This window comes from Ostrea edulis, chromosome 8 (genome assembly GCF_947568905.1).
Source record: "Ostrea edulis chromosome 8, xbOstEdul1.1, whole genome shotgun sequence".
Taxonomy (NCBI): Eukaryota; Metazoa; Mollusca; class Bivalvia; order Ostreida; family Ostreidae; genus Ostrea; species Ostrea edulis.
Window position 1 is genome coordinate 59,614,344 of NC_079171.1, and position 19,244 is coordinate 59,633,587.

General features: G+C 34.8%; 1 protein-coding gene across 1 annotated transcript in view; it reads right to left on the minus strand.

Annotated features, from left to right (window-relative positions):
* Positions 1-5,319: 5,319 nt before the first annotated feature.
* Positions 5,320-19,244, minus strand: part of LOC125660784 (receptor-type tyrosine-protein phosphatase T-like) — a 73,896-nt gene continuing 59,971 nt past the window's right edge. The window contains exons 15-32 of the mRNA XM_056147742.1: positions 17,021-17,129; positions 16,836-16,936; positions 16,087-16,253; positions 15,691-15,778; positions 15,518-15,594; positions 15,382-15,418; positions 14,866-14,963; positions 10,483-10,611; positions 10,158-10,300; positions 9,240-9,375; positions 8,773-8,922; positions 8,388-8,487; positions 7,990-8,063; positions 7,667-7,792; positions 7,239-7,361; positions 6,616-6,740; positions 6,165-6,300; positions 5,320-5,916 (exon numbers count right to left, since the gene is read on the minus strand). Of these exons, the coding sequence (XP_056003717.1) occupies positions 5,845-5,916; positions 6,165-6,300; positions 6,616-6,740; positions 7,239-7,361; positions 7,667-7,792; positions 7,990-8,063; positions 8,388-8,487; positions 8,773-8,922; positions 9,240-9,375; positions 10,158-10,300; positions 10,483-10,611; positions 14,866-14,963; positions 15,382-15,418; positions 15,518-15,594; positions 15,691-15,778; positions 16,087-16,253; positions 16,836-16,936; positions 17,021-17,129 (1,991 nt within the window). The 3' untranslated portion in view covers positions 5,320-5,844. The remainder of the gene's footprint in view (positions 5,917-6,164; positions 6,301-6,615; positions 6,741-7,238; positions 7,362-7,666; positions 7,793-7,989; positions 8,064-8,387; positions 8,488-8,772; positions 8,923-9,239; positions 9,376-10,157; positions 10,301-10,482; positions 10,612-14,865; positions 14,964-15,381; positions 15,419-15,517; positions 15,595-15,690; positions 15,779-16,086; positions 16,254-16,835; positions 16,937-17,020; positions 17,130-19,244) is intronic.

A 19,244-nucleotide genomic window follows, 5' to 3' on the forward strand; every position in this document is an offset into this window, starting at 1 on the left:
ATATACCCATCAATGTATCGCTCTTTGATACTGTGGATTTCACAGCGTGTGATCCGGTTTTCCGGATCACCACACTGGTTTTCTGATTCCGTATCAGTATCCTCTGAAACTGATGCTGTCACAATGACGTCACAATACATCAACGCAACGTTATTTGTGGAAAATATTGACCGCATCAAAACAAAACTGCGTATACAAAACATGATTTCATGATATGTCTGTTTTTGATAATTTTGATTACATTTATTAACTTATAAATCCGGATTTTAAATGCATAAGGGGGTATATAATAAATTTATCATTACTACAGTATATTGATCCGAAGAGTTGGATCATGTCGAATTGAGAGGCTTGAATCATCAGATTAAACTTGACGCTTCGCGTTTCGTGCGATCTGATGATTCACGACCGTCAACTCGACGTGATCCGACTCTTCTGATCAAGTTTCTGTAGTAATAATATATATTATAGACAAACGATAGAAAAGTTTCAAATTTGAGGAAATGGTAAGTGCATTTATTGACAATATTTTTCATAAATATAGGCGAAAAGGAAATCGGGAATACATGCGAACTGAGTTTGACATTCGGGATTCGATTGTAGCATCGAGTTAAGAAAAAAATGGGCTTCTCAAAATTCTTGTCAAGTGAGACAAAATAAAATATGATAAATTGTGTTCTTGTCCAAACTTGAAAATGCTAAAATGATAATTCAGGAGGGGATGTATTTATTAACTGAAACTGCCTCATTTTTATACATGTTCCAACGCCCGTTCCTCGTTACATCTACATGTATCAGTGTTGAATTCACAAGTGCAGACACTTACATCTTTTTCTCTCATCCAGTACGTCTCACTTTTAAAGCAAACTCTTTTTGTATTAATAAAAATGATGTATTCTATTCCTTGATATTGATAGAGTTATCTGAAATTTTCCTTGAATATTTGCAGTTTATAATCCTGGCATTTGTATTTTATAGATTATTCTTACGTTCATGTTCCTTTTTTTCATTTTTGCAATGCCATGAACATTGATCATTTAACTTTGGTGTCCCGAATGACAGTAAACAGTGCATACATAGTAAACGCTTTGTGAACGGGTGGTGAGCGCAAAAAAATCAACAGAGAAGAACGCGAGGAGAGCGAACGGTAAATATGTAACGTGGATGAAAGGAAATTGGTAAAGTAGAACGTTGCAGGGACTGTGTCACGTGATGCTTTTTCTCATTGTACTCTTCGTATCATATCGTAGCACAGACGTACCACATCGTCTCATACGATGGTCCGATCGTACCCTATGTTTTTACCGTAGTTCTCTTGTAACAACTTGTATCATGTATGTTATGTGGCTTATATTATCATACATAACACATTAATTCACGTTAAGGATACCAATACTTTATTGGGATTCCGGGTCATCAGCCATATACATGCTCTTTCTTGACAATCACAAGTAGAAAATAATGATGACATATGACACTTCGCATAAACTAAATAAATACATTGTAAATAAGTAAAGAGAATAAATATCCAATCAGGATATAGGGTTCACGGCGGGTGTGACCTGTCAACAGGGATTGCTTACTCCTCCTAGACAATACAGTCTTGATACCACTTCCAGTTTGTTCATGGGTCCGGGTTTGCCCAACTAGCTATTCTATGTAACTATATACTTCGTTGCCAGCTTGAAAATACGGATGTATATTTAATTGCTGTGCTAAAATTTAGAAATTCATTTCAAAATTAAGGATTATATCCCTCATGCATAGTTCTTATCCTTGAACGAATTTGATTCCACTTTTTGGCACTCTGCTTTTCGCTAAAATGGCTCTTAAAATTCATTGTTACTTCGGATTTGAGAACTTTCGGTTGAGCATCACTGAGGATGCATTATTTGTCGAAATGCGCAGTTGATGCATCAAAATTGGTACCATATATTAAGTGTCACATAAGAGAGCAAATCCCGATTCACAAAGTGTAAAGGATAATATTGTAAGCGTTTACATGCTTCCCCCACTAATCGTAGTCTATTTATCTCATGGTAGTATTTAAAGATTTGTTAACATACCATTCAAACAACACATAACGTTAATTGAAATTACTGAAACTGATTTTGTGTCACCGTTGGTGATGGCTATTTCAATGACAAAATTAATAAATAAAAATCCTTTTTATTGATATGTCATAACATTGTCCAAATTATATAATGCAAGGTGAAGATAACGAACAGTGATCAATCTCATAACTCCTATAAGCAATACAAAATAGATAGTTGGGCAAACACGGACCCCTGGACACACCAGAGGTGGGATCAGGTGCCTAGGAGGAGTAAGCATCTCCTGTTGACCGGTCACACCAACCGTGAGCCATATATCCTGATCAGGTAAACGGAGTTATCCGCAGTCAAAATCAGTGTGCCAAGAACGGCTTAACAATCGGTATGAAACACGTCAGACAGCAATTGACCCAATCTGAGGTTGTATTGACGAACTAGGTCGTTATAACGACCATAGAATTTGCGAAATGCTGACTTCAATCGAGACTGTTGAAACCCCTGTACCATCAATTTGTTTGTCAGTAGCTTACCTTGATTTAAAACTGACTATACGTAGAACAAGCTCTTGCATATCGAATCAGTTGAGATATATAAACATTATATGCATGTGATGATGGAATATCGCTACATAGATATGGGAAGTTGACGATGGGGAAAATTGAAATCATCCCGTTTGTCATACAGCTGAGTTGTTAGTTTGCCATTAATATATACTTTCAATAAAATATCTAAGTGTGAAGCAGAAGTGGACGACTCTGTGGTGTCCTTTATTTCGAGCTCAAAGGGATATATCAAATCGACAGATGAATGAAAGCTATATTGTTAATAGACAAAACGTCATCGATATATCTAAATGTCGAGTTGAAGGACACGGCGAGAGATCGTTTCTTCTCGCGTAGAAGTTTTTGAATAAATTCTGCTTCATATGAATATAGAAACAAGTCTGATAACAAAGGAGCACACTTTGTGGCCATGGGAATTCCACAAGACTGTTGGAAGACCTGATCACTAAAGACCACGAGGATATTGTCAATGAGGAACTCTGGCATATTTTTTATTTTAACTTCAGAGAACTTGTGCGTTGAATCAGAGTGGTATTTAACAAAGTAAGTTATATATAATATGTTGCATTGCTTGTAGGAGTTATGAGATTGATCATTGTTCGGTATCTTCATCTTTCCTTTGTTAAACTATATTCGACTTTTTCAAATGCACAGTGTTATTCTAATGATCTACTCGGGATAGACGCCCTATAATTATGAGGAATTAATATCAAAATTACTTTTATCCTGATAATATCAACTTAAGATATGGGTCAATATGTAATAGAATGACAACGAAAGGAACAATTGCTTAGTTTCGAAAGTCGCCATCCTATTTTATATCGAGTCAAATGTTTTCTGATGTGTTATTAACGATTACACCCTTCTTTAGAGAACGGTTTTATTAGGGGTTATTCCGTGTACTTGATCAAGATAAAGGGATCATGGGTGGTGTGCAGGTAAACAATGAATGCTTACTCCTTCTAGGCACTTGACTCATCCCCTGGCATACCTAAAGGTGTCCATGTTTGTCCAACTCTTAAAGACCCAACTTTAAGTTAACGCCCCCAAATTTTACCTGTGTCGCGATCAATGATAAGCCGTTGGTCAATCAAACTTTTAACAATAGAGCTTAGGTTGATTGACGTTTGCAGAGACCGTGGTCTACAGCTACCTGAGAGAGATGTTTTGACAACAATCATGGCTAATGATGACCGGCAGTCTTCAGATCTCGAGGAAAGCCCCAGTATATCTGAGTTTTGATAGCATTGACTCGCACCTAGAATATTTTAATTTCTAACGTCCCCTATACAATGCAATTTATCATCGTATTTTCTCTCTCCATCTTTATACATGTATTATAGATTAAACAATCAGAAATCAAACAATAATAATAATAAAAAAAACAAAACAAACACAAGCTATTGGAATATAATCTATTAATGATTTATTGTGGCTTTATATTTATAAAAACATGAACAATTCTTTATTGGCGCAGCACATCAACATGTATAATGGTTATATTGCCCATGCGTAAAACTGTTACAGTAGTTTTAAAAATGCTTCTGTTTGAGATACCACATGGATTATAAATTACACAATCAGAAATCAAACAACAGTAAAAAGGTATAAATAAGTTATTGAGATATTTCTATTTATAATTTATCACGGCTTTATATTGAGAGAGAGAGAGAGAGAGAGAGAGAGAGAGAGAGAGAGAGAGAGAGAGAGAGAGAGAGACTTCGTGTCAGCTTCTGTTTGGGATACCACCATACGCAAACACTACACCTACAGAGACCCTACAGACGGTCCATATTGAGGGGTATCTTGACCATTCTTCATTTGGTTGTACATGTGCACAGATCTACTTGGATTTATTCATTCTCTCGAAACATGGATATTTTAACTACTACACCCACGACACCGCGAACTCCCAGGACACCAGGAAGTACCTGGAAACGCCGGGTAATATCATATTTCGGAAACTATTTATATACGATACATAACAATTTAATTAGAAGTTTTAAAAAGCAAAGGTTAGGAAATGGGCTAAACCTGTCATTTTCAATGCATAAATATGACCACGTTTGAAGGTTTACGGGAAATAGAAATGCGGTATGCATGTAGGTAGAAATTTGAATTATTATTTTTTTTGCACAAATCAAGACACTAAGCATAATTTGTAATAACCTGAGAAATTTCCTGTGTATATCATAAAAGTATACACAACAACCGATCTCTTGGCCAGGTGAATTCCAGGTAAATAACATTGACCATGGAAAAGCTCCGCCCACATTCAGTCATCCGTGGAGCAACCGTACGGTGTTTTGGGGGTCTTTAAGGCTGTATTCTTTATGGGAATTATGAAATTAATCATCTGCTCGTTATTTTGCTCTTTTTGTTTCTCAAAACTTTGGTTTTCGAATCAAAAGTAGCCAAAACTAGCAGTAACATTACATATGACGTCCAACAATCCACAAAGCACGTGTATGGCTATGATTTCTTTCCCAATTTCAATTCAAACTTGTTTGTCTTTCAGTTAAATAAAACAATCCTTTGGATACAAAAATAATAGCTAACTTTACTAATTCATACGAGTACCTGGTACCATCAACAAATATTTCCTCATAAAATTTAGTATCACTATTTACATTCATGTCCGATGTGGAATTTATTATCTACAACATTCAAACTTTCTCTCAAAAGGCAAACACAAGCTCAAGTTTATTTTGATCAAACGATTGTCTTTATTTTTACTGCAAGTAAAATATAAACATAATAGTTGCATAATCATTACACTACGAATTAATTTTGATTGTTTAAAACTACATACATTGCAGAATGATTGCATAGAGCTGTATTTAAATAGGCAGGACATTGGCAGCAATGCATCTTAGATAGATGGATATATTTAGATAAAATATAGAATGAAATAGTAAATAAAAGGTATATGCCTTTTAACCTGGACTAATAAAGTAAGCATCTCATAAATAGTTTAATAAATCATGTCTTAAGTACGACCATGTCTAAAGATTAAACAAATGGCATATGATTGATAATTAAGGTAATGTTCTTGATCTTGGTAATATTTCGATACATATTAGTAACGTAAATGATATATTGAAGAAAAAAGCAACAAGCAATAGGGGATATACCATGAATGGTGTGTATAACATTCAATGTTAGTAATGGTTGTAGATCATTTTTGTTATTAAATGCGATGTAAAATGTCAACAAGTACTATGTTTTCAAAGATTGGCATATATTCCTTCTGCAGCCGTTGACTGTGACACTAGTTGATAGCATCTTTTATATTCCTCCTACAACAGGAATTTGAAAAATGAAAGGTTTAAAGGTTTTTAAAAAGAGAAAGAAAAAAAATATCCTTATCATCAGTTTTTTTTTTTCGTTAATCTCAACAAGTTTCCTAAATGTAGAAGACTTTCATAACTTGAATATTCATTACCACGAGCTCTAATGAAATAGTTCTATATGTTAAAGATCCCAGTTTGCAACAAGAACTTCTAAACTGTATAGCTTTTGTGTTTTGTTTTTGTTTTTGTTTTACCATCTTTGTGATGACCTCTGTTCTTCTAATCTGTATTTGCCTGACCGTTGTAAAAATGTCCACTTCTCCGTTAATACGAAGCTGTTGTAGGGCGTTGTGTAAAACACAGAAAATCCCTGCTGGTCCAGCACCATCGCTTCAAGAAGCAAACAAATTGAAATAACTAAAAAAATAAATCACAAGAAAATAAAAGGAAAACATAAAGTGTATTTTCTCAATGAAAAGTCCACATATAAACCGGTATCCATTTACTACCATATGCTGTATATGCCTTTCAATTGGTTTCTTATATAATATGTTATATTATAGGTTATATTATATATGATCGGTTTTCAAATGTGTGTTCCTTCACGGAGTTACATGTATGGTCTGGATCTTCACATTCCCATGTGCAGCATTGTGCACTTTATATTTTAGCTGAATTCACAGGGAATTTAAACAAAACACGTACTTGCTGATTACGACAGAAGTAAACGTTGGGTTCTTCTCAATTTCTAAAAGTAGCTCAACCCCCTTTAGAACAGCAATGTCGCATTCAAATGGTACCTGGTAGATATCCATTTTCCTCGTCTCCTCCTAATTAAAAATTAAGACAAATCCTTGAAGACTTTGAATTCCAAGATTGTGCTAGATTTGCTATAATGTAAAACTTATACGGTACCAATTTTGATGCACCAGATGCACATTTCGACAAACAATGTCTCTTCAGTGATGCTCAACCGAAATGTTTGAAATCCGAAATAACTATGAAGTTAATAATATACTGTCTTGTTTTAGAATATATTTTATAATATATTGATGTGTACATATGGCTAATTTGCATCTAATTTCCTGTTTACAGGCATGAACAATCAAATTAATTCTGACATTCTATTCCGTTCACAAGCGCAGACAATTGAGGCAACATGAGTGGCTTGCGTTTCATATGATGATATGTACCCGTCAACCCCATGGGATGAGGTATTTTAGTGATATTACCAATAAGGTATACGATGCAATAATGTACAATCAAATAGTAAAACCTTTTCTAGAGGTTCAATATACCTGTTTTCTTTAAAACGTTACGTAACGTACATTGTTTGAAATAACCAGCCTATCTTGATTTACGTCATCCATTCTGCTTCCTGTATTGCCGGTGGTGACAGTAAATGGCGGACAAGACAAAGATGATCCTCTTCCTGGGAGCCACTTATTTTCCTGACGATACATTTAGTAGGATTGTAAATGCAAAACCACAACACCATGTATTTGAAAATAAACAAAACATCAGTTACAACAATAATAATGAATTTTAAAAACGCGATAGAATATATAAGTTTTATAACAGAAAAAAAAAAAAAAAAACGAAAACAAAAAATGAATAAAATAATCCCTGAAACCGTCACTTAGATGTTTTGATTAAAAGGATCCATACGCAATGACGTAAAGAATGGGTGCTGTAAGCAGTTTGGTTTTAAGTTAATTAATAGAATGAATAGCTGTCAATATCTAGCTAATGAAACCTCGTGAGGCTGATGTAGAACCACGATAGCATCAATCTCGTGGTCCATACATAATCTCCATAGATCCACCTCCGTGTCAGACAAGGGCGCCTGTGTCATGATTAATCCGGCTGCATTTGTAAATGTCTTGGATATGGTGTATTTTAAAAAAGAAATAAAGTAATTTATTTTTTTAAGTAGCAAACATGAGACACATAATCGCTTCTGTAGAAATCATTGATGGGTTATTTTTTGTTGTTATATGAAAGGTGAAAATAACGAACAGTGATCAATCTCATAATTGTTATTTGTGGCTTTTTTAGCAAATGAATTTAAGAAAGTACCGGTAGAATAACTGCATTGATGTAGTCATTTCTTCCCTTAACATGTGATGTCAAATAAGGTCTATATTTGGACACTGCAATGGATACAATGATATTGACAACGTAAATTTGTTATGATTCTCCTAACTATATACTATTTGCAATTTGAAGTATAATTTCAGAACTGTTCAATCCAATGGCAACAATGTTTATATCCCTTCAGAGAGGATAACTGAAATTTTGAACAGAGCATTTTGGTCGGTTTTATGCAGTAGCTTGGCATAAAATTGGCTTCTGGTGGTCTCAAAGTTTGATAAAAACAGAAACGGCTATTTGACACCCGAATTTCTGTGAAGACACATTTTATTAAAACCATATGAATGGAATGTGAAATTTGATTTCGTTGGGCATGCATTTACCTGGTAAAATACTCATGCTGACATTTTTGGACTTGTTTTCGGGCAGCGTGGCTTCCTCTTTATCCGAGTCCCCATATGATGGCTTCAGTGTTGACAATGACTATAGAAAGTATGAACATTTACCATTTGTTTTTTATGTAAATTATATAACTTTAAAAAAATCCCCGTAGGAGTAATGAGCCGAATTTCACATTATAAAATGGGACAATCCGAAATGGCTTTTTCTTCCGCATCTTTTGATTTCATGACTTTTTCCTGTTTTTATTTCGAAGAGAAAAAAGAAATCGAAAACCCAAATTCTTTCATTGATAAATAACTTGTATTCTGTAAAGATTGTATTAGATTGGTAAGTGTCCCTTTAATTCATAGTTTCATATCTTTCTACCTTAAATTCTTCATACAGTTCTTGTTGATTCAATGGTGAATCATCGTTCAACAGCATATTGGCTTTCGCTGGGAAGTCAGCTTCCGACGTTGTGGTTCCTTTCCCTTGATACTCACATAGTAGCGCTTTATGCAGAAATACGTATTGCTCCTGAAAAAACAACAACAATTAATCATGCCATTTAATTAATTTATTCCTCTTGTTAAACTCGATAGTTGCTAACAGCTTCATCATGTTTAACAACGTCATACCAGACCATGTTTTGATGTTAAACAAATACTATTTTATTGAGAATACCACATAATGTGTTTCTGAAGGAAAAACTATCAACATTATATCATGAATTAATCCATATATTCGGTTCGATCAGCATATGGATATATAAGTAAGTTCACTTCTTGAATGGTATTGCAGATTCTATTTTGCGAGGTTTTTTTTTAAATTGTAATCCGTTTTTTGTTTCTTACGGGGGTTTGAACCATGGTCATGCGGTCCTCCCTCATCTGTTTGACGAATTCAAAAACGTCCATTTCTCCTGTATCACGCCCCTGCCTCAGCAAGGAATCCAGACCAATATACGTCCCCGTCCTGCCAACCCCGGCACTAGCATTACATGGATGATGATTATTACAGAAACATTGAATATATAAAAAAATCAATAAGACGATAATACAATCCAATATTAGTACGTATGATATTAATATTCAAATCCAATAATGAAAAATTGATCAAATGGTGATGTTGTACACATGAAAGCTGACAATAACGGACAGCAATTAATCGCATAATTACTAAAGCACGCAAACTTCAGAATAGCACAAACATGGATCCCTCAATATACCAGAAGTGGGCCCATTACTTTGGAGTAGTAATCATCCAATATCAACCGGTCATATCCACCGTGAACCCGACATCATATAACGGTAAAATAAAGCGTTTATCAACATGCTGTGCTACTTTTCAATCAATCATTCAAGTATCTCATATTGATAAAGTTTTGTCGCCAGTTCAAAGTACTTCAAACTTCGACTAAGCATGGCGCTCAGTGTCGTAGTGGTAAAATTCGTTATCATACCAAAATACATTGTGACTCATTCTAAGGTTATTTAAGAAAACACGATTTATACTTCTGATGTAGGACACTTAGCAAAAGATGACTTGTGATATATACATATCTTGAACGCCGGATATGAGAATCCAAATTGAACTGATTTTTTTTTTGCAAAACGAGCGCAGAACCCATATTACCAACTACATCTATTATGAAAGGTGAACATAATGAACAGTGAAAAATATAATAACTCCTATAAGCTATTCAAAATAGATGGTTGGGCAAACACATCGTACTATATATAGCTTTTAAGCGTAGATACATGAATATCAACCTGCAGTGCACTAAGAAACAAGATTCAGACTGAGATTTCTTGATGACAGATCTATGAAATTGAACCAATCCAAGCTCTTCTGGGGTACCGTGATCTGGCCAGGCGTTGTAGTGGAACTGGAAGACAGTCTTCTTGTTCGGTGACTGATAAAGTAAGCAACGTTTACTTATTATCAAAATTGTTTAAATGCATTCATTGTCATCGATTACATCGCTCTATAACATTTAAAATGTTTTTTAAAGAAATGTGACATCGATTCTTTACTACATTAGCATTAAGAATAAATCATATAAGTGCTTGTTTTTTGTTTTTCATTTGAACTTACATTTTTCTTCTTAACCGACATTTTGCGTACAGTATAAAATGCATAGGTAGTTTCCTCCAAGAGGGCAATTCTACATTGACCTATATCTAAAGGTTTATCTGCGTCTGGCCAATATTTAATACATTTGGTCTGAAAGAAAATGTGACATATGAAAGGTGAAGATAACGAGCAGTAATCAATTTCAAAATTCCTAACTCATATCTTATTAATTATGAAACATTGAAAGCCGCAACTGTTAAGTTGTTTATCTTAACCTTGAGCATAAATTCGGAAAATGTATCTGTGTCCTCTATTAAAACCGAGTGGCGCTTATTCAAGCACAAACCGCCCACTACTGGTATTTGGTTAAGGTACATGATCGAATATCTATAAACATTATCGTAAACCCCGAAAATCGTCCGTCTTTGTATTTAGACAAAATGTCATCACAACGACAACAGTATGGGATAGACAATCGTGGTCCCTCTGACTGATTCCGTTACACTACACCTATATTTCATAAATTTTGGATGTGATTAGTGTAGAGATATGCATCAATGTATTACATTTCTACGCCGTGATTACCTGATTACTCTTTTCCGGGTCGCGTTTAAAGACGGACACAGGGAACTTTTCCACCACTCTGTAGATTGTAAAGGATTGACTTGGAATTTTCTTAGAAATTCACTATTTGTTATTTGTCACCGTTAATACTGATTTAATGGTCGATTTAGTGATAAAACGGATCCTGGCGGATGTTAAATCAGCAATAATGATGGCAAATAACATATGACAATATGGTTATCCCCTGTCTAATTCAATTGTATATTTTAGCTTATGTTTACACTTTTTCGTTTTTGTTTATGAAACATTTATTCTCGACGCTAATGTTTTCTGTCATTGCGTTTTCACGTCAAATTAGAAAGCTGTCCGTCTCGCTAAACTTCTAATAAAATAATTTGCATATTGAATTATTGATCAGAATATAGGGTTCACGACGGGTGTGACCGGTCGACAGGGGATGCTTCTTCCTCCTAGGCACCTGATCTCACCTCCAGTGGGTCCAGGGGTCCGTGTTCGCCCAACTATCTAACTTCTATTGTTTAAAGGAGTGATGAGATCGATCACTGTTCGCTATCTTCACCTTTCATGCATTATTAAAGTTTAAATTCTAAAACAAATATTACATTATAATTCCATTTTTAAAATAAGCAAATAGAGACACTTAAATCCTTCCAACTGTTCGCATGCTTTTCAATTTCCAAACGATTTTGTTTTGTTGACGTGTATGTAAAAACCTTTTGTCACGATTATAAATGCAAATACAAAAACACTTCTATTTCCACTTGTAAACTATTCAACTTTCTAATAACGCGGCATTAAAATATCACTTTCATTGATCCTTGCAACACGTTTATTTAAAAAAAGACGGCGACATCAAACTTTTATCAGTAAGTCACGCCTACGTCGAAAATAAATGCTCGGTCAGTAGTTGTTATATTCTGTTGGAATAGCAAAGTCATTATTACTTATATACTATAATGCCTTACAACACAATTTCCATCCATGGTTTCTTTTACAAAAATACCCTTTTGTATTGTATATGAATGAATTATAAGCGCACTATTTGTTCCCACGTAAGGAAGACATTTAAGTATGACGTCTGAGCCACGGATTCAAAACAAAGTCAATCAGCTGTTTCTAACATATTGGGGATCTTCTCAAAAGTGAAAAGAAGACGTATGTCGAAATGCGCATCTGGTGCATCAAAATTGGTACCGTATAAGTTTTACATTATGACCCCTGGGTCGAGGCCTCTGCTGGTGGACTGTTAGTCCCCGAGGGTCTCTACAGCCCAGTAGCTAAGTACTTCGTTACTAGCTTGAAAATACGAATGTATATTTAATTGCTGTTATAAAATTTAGAAATTAATTTCAAAATTAAGGATTATCTCCCTCATGCATAGCTCTTATCCTTCGACGAATTTGGTTCCACTTTTTTTGGCACGCTGTTTTTGGCTATATTTAGCTCCAAAACTTCATAGTTATTTTGGATTTCAAACATTTCGGTTTAGCATCACTGAAGAGACATTATTTGTCGAAATACGCATTTGATGCATCAAAATTGGTACCGTATAAGTTTTACATGAGATAAATAGAACATATGTAATTGCGTCTTTTGCTATTTGGTTTATCCAACTCGTTGATATAATGGTTTCTTTGGATCTGAGGGCGGGAAGAATTCATGTGAGGCACTTTGGTAAGTAAATATGTTGAAATGTGTTACATTTAATACGGCTCCAGAGAAAAGAGACTGTGCTTGTTGAATGATGGGAACCGCAGCAGGTCGAGGTACTGTAGACGAGGCCTGTCCAGTAGACTGTTGATTCTTTGTCGTTGATAATAATGTGGACATCTCTTTTTGTTTTCTGATTGTAATTTCTGAGTAATCATTGATAGAGTTGACATGCTTATGGCCGGTTACTTGCATTGTGTCAGTGGGGACAATATCATTTTATCTCAGTTTCTGCACGCAATATTTTCTGGTACTAGTATTTGTTAAGCGTTTCCCAGATTCAGCAATCTCTGGACATTTTCTCTCATTTTCTCATCATTTCTCCAATAGTAATGACACCAAGTCTTTGTTTGATGACCAGTCTTTCGCGTTTTTCATTTGAAAATTGAATTCTGCGGTGTGCAATGTAAAATGGGTCAGTCGAACTAGAAAAAACGTTCTGGTCCCAGACTTGCATATGGGGTCATTTTCATTAAATTCAGTGTGCAAGATAGGAGTCACAAAAGTATAAAATGGTTAGAAACGATAACCCTCATTACTCAAACCAAACTGTTTGTATGACGCAATTTGATTCGATGACTCGGAAAGTCAAATCGCGATATTTTAATGTCTAGAAATGCAACTACATATGCCAGGGGAAAATAACAGTAAACGCATCGAACACTTGGCTTGCAAAGATGCACTTCTCCAAACTTATAAGTTTCATTATCCTATAGGAGTATGATATCATAGTTTGACCAAAAAAGATCATAGTCATTAAACAGATGTATCAACAATAAACATTTTTAACTTCCTTCGATAACTACCAGTTCATTTCAATTTCAAATTCAGTACGAAATATCTTTGAAGCAAGGGTCATACAGATATTATTAGGCGCCAAGGAAATATCATGACCCCAGGGAAGGTGTTACATGTAGGATACCAACTCCATATTAGAATGATGTAAACACGTTGTGAATTTTACAACTTCGGGATTCTAACTCAACTGTGGATCCAAATTAGTCACAGCCTGTTGATATATTAGATATTACATGACAAACAAACAAGTTGATGATTCAGGGGTTTCAGCAGTCTCGATTGAAGTCAGCATTTCGCAAAATATATGGTCGTTATAACGATCTAGTTCGCCAATAGAACCTATCACTGGGTCAACAGTTGCATGATGTGTTTCACACAGATTGCTAGGCCGTTCTTAACATACTGATTTTGATTACGGTTAAATCCGTTTATCTTATCAAGATACATGGCTCACGTCGGATGTGACCGGTCGACAGGGGTGCTTACTCCTCCTTGGCACATGGCCCCACCTTTGGGGTGTCCAGGGGTCCGTGTTTGCCCAACTATCTATTTTGTATTGCTTATAGAAGATATGAGATTGATTACTGTTCGTTATGCAAGGTGATTATAACGAACAGTGATCAATGTCATAAGTCCTACAAGCAATACAAAATAGACAGTTGGGCAAACACAGACCTCTGGACACACCAGGTGGGATCATCTCCATCTTTCATGATACATATATATATATATATATATATATATATATATATATATATATATGCAAACTTGTTCACTAGTGTGGTAATTCTTAAGAACGTTTGTATTGAATAATAGATTTTAGCTGAAATACAAAACATAAATACAATGAGACTCCATAACCTTTGGGAGTTAAAATCCTATTCAGATGAATGTTTAGTTCAGGTTTAGACAGCATTAACTTATCGATAGGTGCTTCAGAAATTTAACCTACAAAATGCATGTATGTTTGACTCTGATATTAATAACAGCAATTGTTCTTTAGTAGTGCGGTAGTGTTTTTTTTTCTCCTGCCAATAGCTGTCTCGACACGGAAACTCCCCTCTTAAAGATGTATCCGATAAAATCAACAAAGATTATGCTGAATATTTGGTGAAAGATTAATTAGATTATATTCATACATCTGAGTCATGGCACAGTTCACAAAACCCTGATCTAAATCGACACTGATAATTCTGATAGCATATGTTTCCATTGAATTAACGACATTGCTAATTATATATTTCATGAATGTATATTATTTCTGAATGAGCAACATCACACTATCATTTCACTTTGATCTAAAATACATACCTTTCCATTTTCCACGATATTGGTGAGCATGACAATTACTTGAACGTTTTCCTGCCAAACCATTCTCCAAAAGTCTGATAAAGTATTTGTTTTTGGTCCTATATACAAAAGGGCTTTAATCAGTTATATCTGCCACAATATTTGATTTATTATGATAGTGTTTAAGTGTTTCATGCATGCATGGTTCAAACCTTATGAATGAGAACAATGTGAAAAAAGGTACAATGGTACCTTGCTTCAAGATTATTTCAAACTTGTCATTTGCACAAATTATATAGTTATGAATAGCACCACAAGGAAACGAAAGTGTACTACATAAGATAGTGTACCAACTTAGTATTATTATGTGAAACATTATGAAAATAATGTCATTGTTGCCACTATTATGTCTTAAATAAAATAGTTACGTAGAACCATCTGTTTTACCCTACACGCAATATAATATGAAAAAAAGTTACTTGCATGTAGTATGAATGATATACGATTGTTTACACATAAATGCAAATTGAATGATACCTTGAGCTGCGATGTAGCGCTTTTCACCATGATAATCCTGAAATGAGATACCATGCATTAATTGCTGTCATAATTCGTACGTTCTTTTATCACTAGTTATGTTGAAATGTTGTGTAGGTTACCCTAATTGAATTACCTTGATGAAATTTGCATTGATATAATCATTGTCCAAGTCGTTCCATTTCTCTTTAAGGATAATTCTTGAATGTTCATCTAGAAGAAAGAGTATATGTGAATCTCAGTGTAAGGAGTAATGTTTACTGTGATTACGACCACGTATACAAAATCGAGTGGTTGAGAATTACGTACAGGGAAAGGTAGTTTTGAAACGATTTTTCGCAGTGTTCTCTGCCTTTTGTGCTGCATGACAAATACTTTGATTTCCGGAAGGAAGTCTCTGAACAACAGAAGAGAATATTGGAAAAGGCCAACCAAATTGACTTTCACGGTAATAAACTTGTATATTTCCAAGTTACTATTAATACTTCAAGTCAATATGATATAACCCAGGTACATGTAAATGCAATACGTGACGTTAAACATTTTATGCATATATTCTTGATTTACGGATTTGAAAGTACATGCCCCATTGTGTTACCAATCGGTAAATATATTTCCACGCTTGTTAGTTGAAAATAATATAAGCAGAATACCACGTGCTTCACTCAAATGGATCTACACGAAACAAAAACGACATTTTAGTACCTTGTATTCCGAAATAAATATTTTATTCTCATCATCGGCTTTTTCAGCAATGGCACGGCGAAGATCTTCAACCTTAATACATGTGTTGATTTCGGCAATGTTATAGTAACCATTGTCATCCGCTTCAACTGTTGCAGCAAACTGAGTCTCAGACGAGTTTTCGATTCCTAAGAAAAGTTAAACATGTAGGAGTGCAAAAAATGTACGGTACCAGTTTTAAATCACCAGATGCACATTTCGACAAATAATGTCTCTTTAGTTTTGCTCAAGCCGAAATTTTGGAAAATCGAAATAAAAACTAAACTTGTATGAGCTAAAGGGAAAACTAGAGTTCCAAAAATGCAGCGAGCCAAATTCGTTCAAGAATAATAGCTATACATGAGGGAGATAATCCTTAACTTTGAAGTGGATTTCTAAATTCTATTCCAGCAATTAAATATACATTTATATCGATAAAAGTACACGTACTTCTGATTGACATTGGCATTTTATCATGAGTTTGTGAATGACACTTGTATGTTCAGTAAAATACAATAGTACAAATGCATACTATAAATACACACTAGTTTACATTCACAAAAAGTTCAGGGGAATTTCTAATTCTCTGGAGATAATTCTCAATTTGACAACCAGATCAATTACATTGAAGAAAGAATTAAATGGTTACTATACTAAAAATGTGCAACTTTATCCAGTAACATTATTGAAAGTAATGCTGAAAGTGAAATCAGAAACTTGATTGATCTCACCAGTAGTGTCCGCGTATTTATTATTTGTCTTCTTTCGGTTTGGTAACAAACTTGATATCATTCCTCCTCTGTTCTGTGATCCTTTCCCACCTCTCCGTCGTCTGTAAAGTTCATGGATTTTCACAAATATTATACAGGTCCGGTTGCAAGACACACTGTTTTCAAACGAGGGAAAGCATACATACCTGTAAATTATTACAACTGCAATTCCAACGATAGCAACAAGTAGAGCAGCAACAACAGTTCCAGCAATAATTCCAGTTTGTTGTGGATTATCATTTTCCATGTTTTGATCTGTCATAATACAAATTATTCGTATATGCTAAGAAATTGTATTTCAACTGAATGACAATTAATAACGCAGATTCATTACGGAATGAAAAAGGAGTGATGTTGAAAGCTATATAAAACAACGTGTATTAAAATTCCTAGAAAATCCTTGGATAGCACACCAAAAGACAACTGTCATTTGTCCTGCGGGCTGTATACCATCCACACGTCTTCTTGGGGACTTTTCTGTGAAACCTCTCAACAGAAACTACAATGTCAAGAGCTACAGTACCCTTTGCAAAATGATACAATGTGGAGCAAATTTTTCAACGTTAAATATGTATCACAGCAATTCTATCCCGTTTTGTAATTTAGAAAGAAGAGATAATGGTGATTATTACTTTTTGAACGAAAAATAAATTCTGTTTCGTAAAAATATAGAAACAGGTCATCACAATTGGTGCCGTGAAAATTCCAACAGACTGTTGGAAGACCTGATCACGATTGAATACGGAAATATTGACGATGAGGAACTCTAGCATATTTTTAGCTCAACGTCAGAATACTCGTGCGTGGAATCACAGTGGTGTTTAATAAAGTAATTATTTGGATGACTGATCACTAGATATGGATAATTCCGTTGTCCATGTTTGTTTAAGAAGCAACCGTCTGTGATAAAAAGGTAAAGATAGCGAACAACGACCAATCCCAATACGCTTATGAGCAATACAAAATGGAGTTGAGAATGTCGGCTATACCAGAAGTTATATGAAGTGCCAAGGGATGAAACACTCCTGTCGACCGGTCACATCCGTCATGGGCCCTTTATCTTGATCAGGTAAATGGCGTTATCCGTAGTTGAAATCAGTGTGTCAAGAACGGTCTAACAATCGGTATGAAACAAGTCAGACAGCATTGGGCCCAATGATAGGTTGTAAGGCCGTTAACATCATGAATGGGACAATACCTTTGTCATTATACAATAACTTAATAAAGTCCTTATATGGTAAATATACCCCACCTTGCGTAAAACTGAGACTTAACAGCAAGGGGTTTGTGACTTCGGTATTTTATTGGATGGAGATTTTGACACACCTACACACTATCACAATATATCATTTAAAAGAGAGGTAAATTCCATGCGAATAGTCCATCTTCTTCTAGTCTACATTCAAGGAGTGAAAACCATGAAAACCCAGACGATTGACACCAGCAATGTTTGCATGGAACCATGGATCTTCTGAACGAATATCCATTGAGTACAAATCTTATAATGTAGGAGTTCCTTTTGTTTGAAATGTCCATATATTATAATGGATGTATCAATCAATTGGGAAGGATTCGATCACATTATCAATATTAAAGTGTCAATAAAAAAGTATATACCATAAACAGGTGATAGTTTAAATCAAACGATCAGAATTAAATCTACAACGAAAAGGCAAGAGCTGGCAGATTTTATATACGATGAAGAGGAACAGTTAACATATTTTCTTGATGACAGTTTGTTGACTGCACAATACACGAAATAAAATGAAGGATTTCATTCATCAATTTAGTTTTCACATCCCATACATAATGTTTGCACATTTATAAAAACTGAAATAACGAACAGTTCAAATTTCGCAAATCGTAAAAACAGTAATACAGAGTATGAAAAACACGTACCTCTGGACATTCAGAGGTATGATCAGATGCCTGGGGGGAAGTAAGCACCCCTTGTTGATTTATGCATATTGTCACAATTTTATGTTTTTTTTATTATAATTGTGATGGTGTTCCATAGTTTGTTCTCTCCATATAGTCTTTATGGAAACCTGGTCTAGGCTGGCAGAGTGGTTTGTAAATGCTTAGATGTTAGTTCCGACCATGCCGTGGAAGTGTGAAGTTGTAACATTACAATTGTTCAATTGATAGACCTGTGTGGTCAAGAGTGTTAAATGTGAGGACAAAATTTGAACATTTCGACAGCGGTGAATGTGAACTGCTTATTTTTGTTTGAGTTAGACAATCGTCGTTATAACGATCTAGTTCATCAATACAACCTATCATTGAGTTAACTGCTGTTTGATGTCTTTCATACCGATGTTTAGGCCGTTCTTAACACTCTGATTTTGACTACAGATAACTGATCAGGAT